This window comes from Medicago truncatula, chromosome 1, assembly GCF_003473485.1.
Source record: "Medicago truncatula cultivar Jemalong A17 chromosome 1, MtrunA17r5.0-ANR, whole genome shotgun sequence".
Classification (NCBI taxonomy): domain Eukaryota; kingdom Viridiplantae; phylum Streptophyta; class Magnoliopsida; order Fabales; family Fabaceae; genus Medicago; species Medicago truncatula.
The window spans coordinates 14,717,716-14,732,365 of NC_053042.1; the positions used below are offsets into that span (position 1 = coordinate 14,717,716).

At 31.0% G+C, this 14,650-nt stretch overlaps 2 protein-coding genes across 4 annotated transcripts; both read right to left on the minus strand.

Annotated features, from left to right (window-relative positions):
- Positions 1 to 202: 202 nt before the first annotated feature.
- LOC11420655 (cyclin-J18) lies at positions 203 to 5,122 on the minus strand. Of its 2 annotated transcripts, none has more exons than XM_024776276.2 (10): positions 4,789 to 5,122; positions 4,627 to 4,703; positions 4,430 to 4,529; positions 4,248 to 4,346; positions 3,590 to 3,607; positions 3,451 to 3,521; positions 3,217 to 3,343; positions 3,068 to 3,128; positions 2,854 to 2,944; positions 203 to 1,995 (listed from the first exon to the last, which is right to left on the minus strand). In XM_024776276.2, exons 1-9 carry the CDS (start codon positions 4,852 to 4,854, stop codon positions 2,862 to 2,864), a joined length of 702 nt encoding a protein of 233 aa, XP_024632044.1. In that variant the 5' UTR covers positions 4,855 to 5,122; the 3' UTR covers positions 203 to 1,995; positions 2,854 to 2,861. The 2 variants fall into 2 exon arrangements, with proteins under 2 accessions (XP_024632044.1, XP_003589751.2); XM_003589703.4 differs by having other exon boundaries at positions 203 to 1,128; positions 4,789 to 5,121.
- Positions 5,123 to 8,198: 3,076 nt separating this feature from the next.
- Positions 8,199 to 12,426, minus strand: LOC11424926 (type IV inositol polyphosphate 5-phosphatase 9). 2 transcript variants are annotated; one of them, XM_039834343.1, is made up of 8 exons: positions 12,178 to 12,426; positions 11,908 to 12,050; positions 11,642 to 11,749; positions 10,972 to 11,332; positions 10,021 to 10,205; positions 9,227 to 9,335; positions 8,600 to 8,757; positions 8,199 to 8,505 (listed from the first exon to the last, which is right to left on the minus strand). In XM_039834343.1, exons 1-8 carry the CDS (start codon positions 12,196 to 12,198, stop codon positions 8,262 to 8,264), a joined length of 1,329 nt encoding a protein of 442 aa, XP_039690277.1. In that variant the 5' UTR covers positions 12,199 to 12,426; the 3' UTR covers positions 8,199 to 8,261. The 2 variants fall into 2 exon arrangements, with proteins under 2 accessions (XP_039690277.1, XP_003589749.1); XM_003589701.4 differs by having other exon boundaries at positions 11,908 to 12,080.
- Between the last annotated feature and the right edge of the window lie 2,224 nt (positions 12,427 to 14,650).

The window sequence follows — 14,650 nt, forward strand, 5'->3', positions numbered from 1 at the left end:
TAATATGAATCACATACATCATTAATTGAATGAATCAATTTTTTAGGTTTGTTTAATTGAGCCAAGAGGAATGTAAGAGATGGAAGGTTTCACAATTGTCCACAAGTAGGAAGAAATTGCAAGAAATGAATTGTATGAGTGAGAGAGGAGCATTGGATTTCAAAATTAATGTTAAGCTCTATGAATAAAATGGGTTATTTATTTAACTTATAGTACAAGACTTCAAAGAAAGCTAAATTGTGTAACTAATTTAGTTAGGGATATAGCTAGAGTCAGACTCAGAACTGTCTCTGCTATGTCCCATTAATCACAATTGAACTAAGGTCGGCCCAAAACCAAGATTGGAATTTAAATTATCAACATAAATAAAATAAGTAGAAAAAGAAAAAAAAATTGACTGGCAAAGCGGTGTAGATAACCAAGTATCGATGAAAATTGTCCTTGAATCAGATTCCATTGAAAGTTTGATTAAAATTTCCAGAAGTTGTATCTGTTCAATTTCTCAGAGCCTAGAAGCCACTTTTTTATTTCCCACAAGTTCTCTCCACGGGAGGTAACCCTCGACACTAAACATGGACACCTCTTCTAGCTGAAATTCGAACCTTAATTCACCACATTGTATAAGACTAACATAAAAGACACTCTCCAGTGAAGAGGGTAAGCCACAACCACTGAAATTCGTGAACCTTGTAGCCATAACTTCAGTATTTATAGTTGGAAAGGCTGTTTATACTTATTTTATGATGATGTTATTTTCCCCTGCACTTGCCTATGCTGTAAGTTTCTTTTTTCCATTTTTTTCCTATGCATATTCTCTTCAATTCACCTTCTATTACCAAGTTAGACGTGAATAAATCACTAAATTCTATTTTGTTGATGACTGACTGCAAACAATAGGTAAACATAATATCTATTCAATTTTAAAATTCGTTGAAGATTTTTTTTCCAGTATGGTTACATGTAATCCCTAAACTTTCTGTCTTCTACAATCCTAGATGTCTAATTTCGTATGCAGCCATGCACACTTGCTAAAACACCATTCTGGCGGACGAATGTGAAGAAGGTTACCCAAAATACATCCAAACTAAGAATATGATGATTCAGCTCATTCAAGATATCACCCTAATCCTGCAACCAAATAGTAGGGATAAAGCAAGAAATAAAAGAAACCCAGAAGTCGTATTTTCAATATATTGTGCTCGCCTAGGAAGCACGGACACGTGTTGACGGACACTTGTAATTACACTAAATTATGTGATTTTTCAAATTATTAGCTGTGTCGGCGTGTCCGTGTCTGTGTCGTGTCCGTATCCGTGCTTCATAGGTGCTTGCTGCACATTATGGCATTATACTTCACTTTGAAAGGGTGCTCAAATATCTAGAAACCAGAAGGCCAGAAGCTCAGAAAGAAAGAATGTCTAGTAACTGAATAAATAGAGTATGTTGTAATGTATACCAAAAGAATAAAATTATTTTCATTAAATTAGAGTATGGTTATGCAATACTTCATTAAATTATTTTCATGAGATGATATGCGCCCTTCACAAACAACCTCAGGAATAAGATCCAGCAGATTGCAATTAGAAGTTTACGTGTACATAAACTGGATATTCACTGAATCAAACTATATCCAAATTGAAACTAAATAATAAGGATTGCATTTCAAAACCGAACCAGATGTCTTCCTGTTTGGTTATGTCAAACCAGTTTCCAAACTGTATTTAAAACCAGGTTTCTTCTTTGATATTTTGTAAAAAAATTGTCCATGACAAGCACGCTGAAAACAAACATTGGAATGACAATTTACCAAAAGCAATGTTCTGATGCACAGTCAGCTTGCCTTCAAGAAGCAAGAATATTTCAGTTTGCAACCAATCTAATCAATTGAGTCTTGTTTGTCAATTTTATCTTCCCAGTACTAGATTGAAAATTGTATCGGTCATTTCAGCAGTAAAACGACAACATATTGGTTCCAAATCCTTGTTACACCTATATCTGTTCTTCCATCAATAGGTTCTGTTGTTAGCTCTATTGAATTAAGGTATTATATATTTAAAACATGTAATTTTTTACTTCACTGAAAATGTTTGCTAAACATATTAAAGCATGATATGATATTATTGGTGAGCAAGATACTACTATCATGCAACACTTGACATTTTTGTTTTTCTATAGCAATTGTTCCAAATCCACTGACACACCTGCTTAGTTCGAAACCGGTTTATTGACCTGTTAAGTTTGGGTCTACACCAGTTAAAACATGTCCGAAACTGGATTTTTGTTCAAAGCCTGAAAACCCAATTTTAAATCAATTATCAAAACCTGTCTCAAAAACTGTTCTGATCCAGTTCAAACTCAGTTTTAAACTAAAATTAAACCAGTTTTGGGGGAATATCAGGCTCAAATTTGAAATATATTACTTTTGTTATTGGTTGCAATTTGGATATGGCTTGGTTTTATGAATAACCAAACCATGCACAGCCCTAGAAAAGGGATTAGAGTCTCTAGGTTTAATGACGGAAGGAGGCCGCTGTGGAATGGAGAAAGAAACTCGACATTTTAAGGATTTGAAAATAATAAGGATATGGAAAAGGATAATGTGTATAATTAATATCTATATTAGTATTTAAAAAGTAAAATGGATAGGTTAAAAAATAAATTTCAATACACAGGTTTTAAATATGGTTTGGATTTGGTTTTGGTTTACTTCACTAAAACCAGATATTCTGAACATGCCTAATAGCAAAACTTGAACACTGCAACGATAACAGACATGCAGACAGATTTTCAGAGATAACAAGTTCAAGACTATCTACGTACCAAAAGTGATTCAACATTTCAAAGTTCGCATACCTGATATCTCAAGAAGGTTCAAGCACATGATTGAGAATCTCTGTCACCATTTTTATGATATCTTCTTCCTTACACGATGCCGCAAAATTTACTGACAACAAAATCCTTTTGTCAGTTACTCGGTATGTGAAGTTTGTTCATATAGTTGTATGAATAAGATTATAGAAAATTAAACCTGAAAACACTATATTTGAATCTAGATTCACTTTCTTACCCCATGCAAGAACTGGGAACTCCCATCTCTGTTTAGGGACCGTCATTACATATGACACAACCTGCAAAAGTATATCAGAGTTTTCCAAAATCAAAAGCTTATATGACATTATTTAGTATATGGAAATAGCTAAGGAATTAATAAATCACCAAGATTGATGCAGCAAGGGAGCGAGGCGACCTATAAAGAAACGTTGTCTTTTCCTTTTCATAGAGAAGATCCATGATTTCCATGCAAGCTTCAAAGTTAATCAATTCACCAACTTTTGCCACTCCCCTGAGCTCAACCGTTTGAAAGAGGGAATCATTCATTCATGTAAGAAACTCAACTTCAAATATCAAAATTAAAGACGTCTCCATCTTAAGAATATGACTCAAGCTCACTTGATTTGAATCCAAAGCTCTTCAAGGATTGAAAAGACAATATTTGTTGTCCCAATCTCAAAGTTCAGCACCTGAGAAAATCTCAAACGATGTCAAAATTTGATGATACCTCGGCAGAGTCCACAACTTCAATTTATACCTGCATGAAGAGCACCTCCTGCAAATCAAGAACTTAAAATTTGAGAGAAATACAAAACAAAAAGCTTCATGCTATATCAAAATTAAAAACAAAAAGAATAATGTATTTTACGGTGAATCCCCATTTAAATTTAAATCGAAAATATGTAAAAGAAACATTTATATCCTGGTGCATGGAGAGGGACCAAAACCACATTATTTTCATTAGATACTATACTAGATTACAAAAAATTAATGACTATACACTAAATAGTAAAGCCAATGAGTTAAGATCCTCTCCATTTGTTCCATTACCAAAGTTTTCATGTATAAATGTTCAACTAATGTCTCCAATTTTAGAAATATATTCATTTATATCATTTTTTTTTTGTTCAAAGCTATAGTAATTGACATTTAGATTTTATTTAGGAAATGGAGAGGATCCCAACTCAAAAACAATAACATATATCCAACCCTACCTCATCACGACGTCGCTTTCTGATATTACTTCTTACAATATGTTCAAAAATACGATTTGATGCGTATGTAAAACAAGTTAATGCTCATAGTGCAAAGTCAAATTGAAAACGAATAAAATTTAAATGAAGTACGAAAACAATAAAGACAATATTTTTTCATGAAATAAAAACATAATCAACTCAATGGATTTGTTTCCTTACTGCTTCTAGAAAATTCCGATTTGTAAAGTGTTGTTCCTTGATGGATTTATCTGCCAAAGCCTTTAAACTTGCAACAGAGAGTGGTTTCAAATCATGTATCTACAAACAAATATGAACAACACAGTAAATTGAAAAACACACAAGAATGGATTGAGAGTGTGAAAATTGAAACCCTGACTGACTTTGGTTGAAATCCATAGAGAAATAAGCACAAACAGCTGCAAGGTACTTTCAGTAACAGGTTTCAGTAGCCAGCTTGATGAACTCCCACGTTGTATGAAACTACAAAATGTAATATATATATATTTGATGAGAAAGACAGTTATGCGAACACACACGACACGAGTACATTGCAAGAATAGAGTTCGAGATTAGTTACGTTGGTAATGAAGAAAAGAAGCGATCGGCGAAGAAGGAGAATGCGGAGTACTTAACAATGGGGGAAACTTGGAGGTGCTACATTACATGGAAGAAAGTAAAAAGAGGATTATGAGAAGAAAGTAACAAGAGAAATAAGAAAGAATGGTTAGTTAGTAGTTACTTGAGCAGATTTGATGAGGAATTCTACTGTATTGAGGCGCTGCTCATGCCAAGAAGATACTACCATTGCTCAGAAAAGTCACAACTACTTCGTTTTCCTATCAAAGCTGTTACACAATGATTTCACAACTTGCATGTTTGAGTCAAATATTAGTAAGTCATGGACATAGAGACATAAGATGTGCAAATGTTATTTTCAGATTTGTGATGAATATATTTGTCACTTTCATCCACTTTAAATACATTCGATATAATCAAGTTATCAAACTTTTAATGTCATTGCTTTGGATCTTGTTTAAGACCATATAAAGACTTATTTAACTTACAAACCTTGCTTTCTTGTCCATGAATCACAACATTTTCAGATTACTCCATATAGATTTCTTCATTTAAGTCATCGTTTAAAAAAATTGTTTTAACATCCATTTGGTGTTATACCAAGTTATGAATAACATCTAGTGAAATTAGTATTTTATAGATATAATTTTAGTGGCGGGTGAAAAAATATCGAAGAAATCTATATTTTCTCTCTGGCTACAAGGTCGGCCTTGTGTATCAACAAATTCATTGAGTTTTAGTTTCTTTTTGAAAATTCATTTACAACCTATTGACTTGCAAGTTGGAGAAATTCTCTTTGAGACAAGTTTGAAAGAAGATGTTGGAAGAAGGTGCAATGTGCGGCGCATGCCTCCATGCGCAATGTGCACGTGCATCCAGGAGGAAAACAACTTTTTGTTGTTTTCAGCTACGGGTTTGGAGGTAATAGCACAGTTTTTCCGCCCAAATTCACTAGGAAATCAACCTATAAGTACAACTCCTCTCATTCACAATTATTCATTTAAAATGAAGCGATTCAAATATAATCATATAAAGTTATTGACGTCATTGCCGGATATTGATATTTTCGACAAGACAATTTATTTTATTTCATTATTGATTTTCTCGTATTTGTTTAGATTTTATTTATGTAAAAATCTCTCCTAAAGTGAATTAAGTAAAACAAATGAATAATGAATAATATTAACATAATATAGAGTAGCTTGTTAGATTTTCATCTTCAGTGTATTTTTGTTGACGATTTGTTTGAATACTCGTCCGTTCATTTTGGTTGCTGATAATTTTAGTAAATAATTTCTCATAAAAATTTGTTCATGTTCGTCGTTTTCAAACTAATATATGTATTTGTTCATGTTAGAACTATATGAAATCTCATGACATCATCATCTAGTAACACCTTATTCTCCCTCCATAATAACTAATATATGCAATTGAGTGAAATCATCGTTCTTTTCTCTCTTCAATTTATCATTTTTTTTCTTCTTAATTTACGTGAATTAGTCAAATCCGATAAATATCATATGTCAATGGGAGTATAAAACATGCAAATAGCTAATTTTAAAATATATACCAACAATTGTCTAAGTTGTTTGAAGTTTTGTATAAATGATCATCATAATATAAGATGATTAATATGTTAATTCGATCGTCTTTTACAAAGAGTTATTAATAGTGGAAGTATGAGTTTGACACTTGTGTCAACATATACTTGGATCTTTTAAAAGACATGCATATGATGGAGTATTTAATAAGCAAATTGTAATTGAATATACGAATCTAGATCCGCATAAGATGGGGTTGAAGCAACTTATATTTATGCAAAACTTTATAGTACATTGTACATATGTGCTTTTTTAATTTAATTGTTTTTTCATAGAAAAACTGCACGCCACAACTATAGTATCGGTCAAAAATTCATACATAAACTTAATTATTCTCACTAGTTGCATTATTAAAATTATATTTCTAAGGAAAAAAAATTTAACAGTTGCTTCATATCATTGAATGAAAACAATACACACAAACACACACCCAAAGTTCTTTATTCTCACAAGTTGCATTTCTAAAATCATATTTATTGGGAAATTTTAACTTCATATCATTGAACAATATATGCATGTGGTTAACGATTTTTTGGAAGTATAGTAATAACGAACTTGCTCAATAATTGGCTTATAATTCACCGACTTTCATTTTTTTAATGCATATTTTTGTTTTTTCATGTTTTAATATCATATATAGTTGGAATTATCTACAAATGCTAATGGTTATAGTTTATAGAAGAAGGAAAAAAAAACTTGTTAGTTGCAAAGATCGAATTCTAAACCTCTTTCTTAATACTCCATTGAACGTCCTAATCAATATCAAGCTATACCTTATGGGAGAATCCTTTGAAATTGCAACGTATAATTGACTTTCATGTCACATAGGTTTTCTTTGTTAAAATTGAAAAGCTTTAAACATACACCCTTCAACCCTTATTATTCATTAAATGGTGTACGTGGTCTATAAAAAAGATCATATATATCATTAATTAAATGAATATAAAATATATATTTTTGTTTATAATAGTGACCAGAAGGTGATTTTCATGGTTACTAACATATATATTTGAAGATTCAGCTTCAAACACAATAAACTTATTTAATATTAATTTTTTTTAATGTACAATTAATCATCTATCATGCACATAACTAGATATCAACATCAACAACCAACAACCAACTTCAATGCTTCATTTGGCTAAAAATACTAATCATAAAAAAAAATAGTTTATTAGGGAGATATCTCTCACCTTACAAGATATTTTTGTGAAGTTGAGTTAGTTTAATCAAAATTCTTAGAAGACATCAAAGTATATCTTATATGATATGAAAAAATATTTTTTTTGCGAAATTTAAAAAGAATATATTAATTGGAGTATATCGTTCGATGTTTTGGGAAGTTGAATTAGGGCTATCCTAAATATTTCCTTTGGATTTTCTTCTTTTAATTATTTTTTATATAATTTTGGCTTAAATAATCGTCTGTGTTAAGTCTAGACGTTCTTTTATGCAACTTATTTAGCTTCTCTGTGCTTGGGTTGTGTGGAATGAGCGAAATAATCGTCTGTTTAATAATGTAATAACTCTCATTCCCCGTTTGTTAGACAAGGTCAAGATGTTGTCCTTAGCTTGGTTGAAAGCTAAAAAAGCTATTTTGTGTTTGGTACTCAGCAGTGGTGGTCATGCCCTCTTGTGTGTTTGGGTATAGGCTGATGTAGCTCTGTTGGGTTGGTTGTTTTGTTGTAACTCTTGGTTCCTGTTTGCAGTCTCTATGGCACACCTTGTGCTCTAGGGATTGCATTGTTATATAATTTTATTTTGGCTTTTTCAAAAAAAAAAAATTGGCTTAAATACAATTTTCTCCTTTATGTTTCAAAACGTTGCGATTTTAGTCCCTAATAAAAAAAATTGTGCCCTTTATCTTTAGGGGAATATGCTCTTTTGACACTCTAACTTTAGGAAAATATGATTTGTTGCCCCTCTATCTTTAAGGAAATAAGATCTTTTTGCCCTTCATCTTTACAAAAAGTTACAAAAACTAAACTCATGCTATGTATAATTATGTATATATAACATATAAAACCATTAAAATTTACAACCGGAAACTTGACTGTTTTTTACATACAAACTCATTCGTAGGAGAAATTTCAAAGACATTTTTAATTTGTTCAAATCTCTCTGAAAGAAACAAGCTAGGGAAGCTTTTCAATGCTGATGAAACCTTGACTTCTGCTGTAAACAATGCCTTGACAGGTCTATGATCTGATAATTTTGATTCACTTCTAGCATATTCAATTTGCTTTAAACCATTGCCTAACCATATAATTCTGTCACACCTAAAATGAAAAAAAAAAACTTAGTTATTTTAAAACTTCATGCATGCATCATTAATGTTTATATATATTAATTAATGTGATATGTTTCTTATACCATGCTGGTGATCTCTTCTTTGCTGCCTTTTTCATTCCATGATAACAACATCCATAGTACTCATCTGAATTTAAAAAATACTTGTAGGTTGGAGCAAATTTAATTGTTCCTTCATGCCAACCTCTTAACATTTGTCCACTCTCTAGCTCCATCTTTAGCTTCAATTTCATTCACTCTTAAGTTAGCAAAATATACAAATATATTCCAAGTCTTTAACTTCTCTTATAAATCTACTAGGAATGGTATCAATAATCTTTTATACTAGGATTTGCCTAGTAAAAAATGTTCACTTTTCTCGAAAATACTTAAATGGTCACAAGTATTTGGACACTATTTATACACACTTACACATTTGAAAAAAAATTAGAAAGAGAAATAATACAATAACAATATGTATTTTAAATTAATTGAATGATATGTATTTTTGCGTCTGGGTGTTCAAATAGTGTATCAATAGGTTTGTGACCATGTAAGATTTCCTCGATATTTCTATGTATATTTTTTAATATTGTATTTAAAAAAATGTATCACTAATATTCCTCTTTGTGTTTACACATGCATACACATATATACACTATATATATATATATAAACATGGATACATGCATACATAGTATATAGACATACCTGATCATTTTCTAATAGGGAATCCCAGTCTCTTTTTTCAACAAGTAAGCGTGTGGTTTCTTCTGGTAGAGATATTCTGTAATTTAAATCTCCAAGCAATATTACATGACTGCACAAAACATGTCAACATTAATTAATTCATTATAATAGTCCAACATGTATGTAGAAAAATTGCAACATGTATGTCAAAGTAAATTTAGGTTATAATAATACAACATGTATGTCAAAAATATCAACATTGTTTGCTAAAGTTAATTTAAGCATAAGTCGGCAGAAAGATAGTTCACTTTTATTATTCAGTAATTAAAAGAGGTCAAATATCATTTTAACTTTTTAATTATAAATCTATGTACCTCTTTAAGGTGTTTTATTCTTTTTTATGCTTTAGCTTGTTTTACTCTATTTGGTAGTTTATGCAACTTTTTTGTTGGTAAATTAATATCTCTCTGTCCCACTATAGTAGTACAACAATTTCATTACTATAAAGTTGATTAATTAATTTACTAATGATAGTATAGTTTAATTTTGGCGGCCTTCAATCTAGCAGGACAAATTCAAAGCTGGAAACTACCAATAATAATGCTTAAATTGAACAACTTATTTTTATTTTAACAGCAATAAAAATACAAGAAAAAACAAAAAAATTATTCAATATTAATTAGCACTTTGTTTTCATGATTTGGTGGGAAAGGAACCTAATTGTTAAAAGGAAACTAAAAACAAATTATTGAGGTTGATTGGTTGGACGGTTTCTAACAAATTAATTGTAATTAATTATTAGTAATATTACTTACTCATGATCAAGAATCTTTCTTGGTAAATTCAAAATAGTGCCTTTGGGAAAACTTGTCCTAGAAAATATTTCAGCAACATTAGAATTCCTGTGCTTCTCATCTCCCTCTTTTCCTCCAGAAGCTAGATGACTGCACACAAAGCAGAAGCTTGTTTCATGTAATAGAAATCTCACAGATACAGAACCCTGCAATTTGTCAGAATAGTAAAAAAAAAAAAAAAAAAGGTTAAACACGAAAATAAAAATACAAAAATTATCACCCTACCCTAGATCCTTTGTGCAGTCAGTCCAACCAAATTTCAATATGTTGGATTCGAGCTAGGTTGCAGCTAGATTCAACGGTTGAAATTCAGTTGGACTGATTTTAGATGATCCAGGTTAAAAAAAAATAAAAAATCCTAAAAATAACAATTTGATTCAAGGTTGCATCTTCTTGGAAATCGTGGTTGAGCCTAACACAAAACCAGCTTGTAAAATGAATGGTGTCTCCTCTTTATAAACTCTTATCAAGCGTCCTATCTAACCGATGCAAGACTAAATCCACCCCTCAAAGACAAGCCAACACAAGGCAACTGAGAGCAGATCGCAATTAAGGTGGGATTACCAACACACCCCCTCACTCTTGGGGAGGGATTTCCAACACATCTCGATCCAACAGTTGAGATTCAGTTGGACCGCCTGGCTCTAGAGGATTCAGGTTAAATTTTTTTTCCTAAATATAACAATTTTGACACGTTATTTTATGTTGTCTCTTTTACTTCACCTCAGTCGTTAGAATAATCTAACAGCCGGGATATAATACTCTATATACGTTAGATTAATCTAATTGGACACTAATCAAGGAAGTTGATATTGACAGTGATGAGATTAGTGGTTAACAAATACATAATTATATAACTTTCAAGTGATAATTAAAGTAAGATGAATTAAAAGTGGGGTTTGGTTAGGTCACCTTGTTGCCTAAGCAGCCCATGATGCCACATCCAACACATGAGACACATGGATGTCTAATGAATGGACTAAGGTCACTTCTAACCCACACAGATATCAAAATACCAACCATTTGCTTGCTAATGATACAATGAAAATCTTGTGGGGCTGATTTACACTGCTGAGCTGGAATATTTCCTTGACAAATATTCTTCAAATCTTGCTCTATATTATCATCATCATCCCTTTCAATATCTTTGCAACAATAGTGATGTGTTCTCTTGTTCAAAGCATTTCTAATTAAAGAATTCCATTTTGTTGAAATCTTACTATCTTCTGATCCCAATACATTTGATGCATTTAGTGGCACAATTTCTTGAAACCTGGTTTGTAAAAAAATTAATAAAGCATAAGAAATCTAAACCATATATATATGAACATGCATAATGGAAATAATCATCATTAAAAAATATAGCTACCGAAATTTAGAGACGAAGAAAAAAATATGACATCCATCTCTAATTTTGTCGTAGAGTTGTCAAAGTTAGTGATAATTTTTCTCTTCTGTACGTAATTTTTTGTCGTTTTTTCAACTTTTTCTCGTAGATATCTCATAAGAATCTCAATTTATTGCCATTTTTCAATATTTCTATTTCCATGCTAGAAAAGCAAGAAATGAGTGCTGAAATTACCCAAATACATAGATATCAAAGGACTTGCTGCATGTCTCTAACAAATCCTCAATATTCAACCCTTCATCTGGTGCAATTCCACCTATGTTCCATGTACTAACAAAAACCCTTCAATAAATTAAAAAAAAAAAAAAAAGAAGATATCAGATACATAAAGAATCATTAAAATCCACAAACCATATGCACCTTTTCAGCATATGCTGCACATGATATATCAAATAGATAAGAATATAAAATTATTGCATGATGATGATTTTTCTTCTTACTTGTACTTTTGTGTATCACTATGATCATTAATGGATTTGGTGCTTAGAGATAATTGATCATCATTATTGGTAGACAATAAAGGATCTGTATAACTTGGATAATCTGCTATGAAATTTCTGCTTCCAAGTCTCCTGTTTAGTATCTTGTTAGCCACTAATGCAGGCCACATAACCTAAACAAATTATAAATATAAAAACCCTTTGGTAAGAAATTTAATTGTTTTTCATCAATTGGTAAGAAATTTAAATAAAAATGAAAGTGATACTTACTTCTGCTAGTTTTCTAGTCATGATATGAAACAGTGGATATTAATAATGATTAATATAAAGTATTGAAGAGTATATCATGTTGAGAGGTAGAGGAAGTTGAGAAGGAAGAAGACTTTTAATTTATGTAAAGAAGGTGTACAATTTCTACATTGGTAGTTAAATGTTGTAATATATAGAGAACCTTTGACATTGTGAGGGAAGAAAAGACATGGGTCTTGTAGAAAGAAAATTTGAAACTTTCTGTTTGTTGAGAAGTAGAATTTTTAAGGGTATCTTATTGTTTTTCATATTTAAATTGCTGAAAATGTGTGCAAGTGGAGTGTGGTCCATGCAATAAAAGAAAGGCAAATAGGAGACAATTTTTTTTTTTTTTTTTAAGGAAGGAGACAATTGTTATTAATTTTTTTTGAGGGATATTGTTATTAGTTGTTACCTTCCATACTTGCCAAGGATTATGCTGACATTGCGGCTAAATTCGTTTTGGGGACAAGAGAGGGGAATTTTTTTGGCCTTAAGATAGGGACTATGGTCATAATAATACAGAATTTGATTGGAGGTAAATAATGTTTGTTTAAAGATTATTTTGAACAAGATTCTAACTCAAATTCTTCTGGAATTCATATTAAACGAAGCTTATAACCATTTAAGTCAAATCACAAGGATGAAACATTTTTTTTATAAGAAAAAAAAGAGAGAGGGGGAATGAAATGAATACAATGGAAAATCATATAGTTTTATTTCATTTTATTCCAGTAAACCACCAATTTATACATGTTTTTAACAAGTCAAAATGAAATATATTACCAGCAAAAAACATTCTTCCTAGTACAAAGAGTACTAGAGAAGAACAGCAGAGTCTTACAAAAGATAATCAAACCAACATGAAAGGGAACAAATAAAATAGAGTTATTAGTCAACGCCCAAACAAAAAAAGGGACTAAAGTCACTCATTATGATAACTAAAAGCTACATTAACATATTTTGCCTTCGGTCACTAATAAGATAGTAACTTGGCTTTGCCCAAGAGATGATGATGAATTAAGTCTTCCTTATTGCTAAAAATTCTATTATTCCGCTCTTTCCGAATTGTCCGAACACAAGAGAATTAAATAATAAGCTTTAGTGTTTTCCTTAAAAAAAAAAAAAAACTAGTCTTTAATATTTCATATGTCCGTAAAAAAAATATTATTTCTTTCTCGAATTATTTTTTATTTTTTATTTTGAAAATGAATTCTCTCTCAAATTCATTTAGGTAAGTTATTTTTGTTAAATAATAGAGGGTCCTAGCGAGTGGGTGTAACAAAATTAGCAACTTACTCTCTTATATTGATATCTATCACTCTTTCTTTTCATTTTTTCGAGAGAATAGAAATCCTTGTATTTTTTACATTGAGGGAACACTACAACTAATAGGTCGAGTCTACACATTGGAGTTTGAAGAGGATCTTGCTAGATAGCATAGGGTTATATGTAGCGTTTGAGAAGTTCATTCTATATTATATCATGACAGATCTAGATCCCTTACTGTAATTGCTTCACGCAGTTATACGCAGTAGTTAATCTCAACCATATATAAATGATTCAATGGTTTAAATTTGTTTGGCCAATTATCACACAGTTTGATCTCAGCCATCGATGAAAATCAGACGGCCGAGATCTGTTACAGCATGACACTGTAACAGCACCAAATCCCATTCCATATCATGACCATACTATACTACAACACAATGAAGAAAAAGCGTCATTTCAAAAATGCATATCTCAAAGAGTATCAATTGAAATTTAACAAAACTTTGAATTACAAACTATCATGAAACCTTATGTCGCTTAGTCAAAGTCTAATGCAACTAAAATATAAGGACTTTGAGCCATTATCTGATCTTAACGTCCCATCGTGAGAATTTTGTTAATATCATTGAACCATAGCACATCTAAAAATGTTTGTTGCATGGTTGAAATCACAATACATTAAGGTGGAGGAAACACAAGAAAAGAAAGTTGGAATTGTGTTGACAACTTTAAACATTTGTCCTTAAATATTGGTCTCTCGAGATTCTTTAGCGAACAAACAAAATGTAACTTCTATTGGTTAAGGTAGCTACATCCAATTGATACGCATGCACATGGAAAGCAATGAGTTATATATCATAACACACTCTTTTGTGTTAGTTGAAATTCATTCAGGTCTCATATAATTTTGTTTGACTTATAAAATTTAATCAATAGAATAGAGTGTTTTTAAAATGTATATATATGTTGGAGAGTGTTTGCTATAGCACTCTCATTTCACCATATTGTATTATTGCTTTCTAAAGTATCTATACAAATATCTATCTTTACAGATATAATATCCCAACTATGGAATGATATAATTGCTTAATTGTAGATCTACGTACTAGGTTTTATTGTTAACTATTAAGAATAAGATAAGATTTTGGAATATAACTATTAAGTAATTAGTTCAAACTTGCAT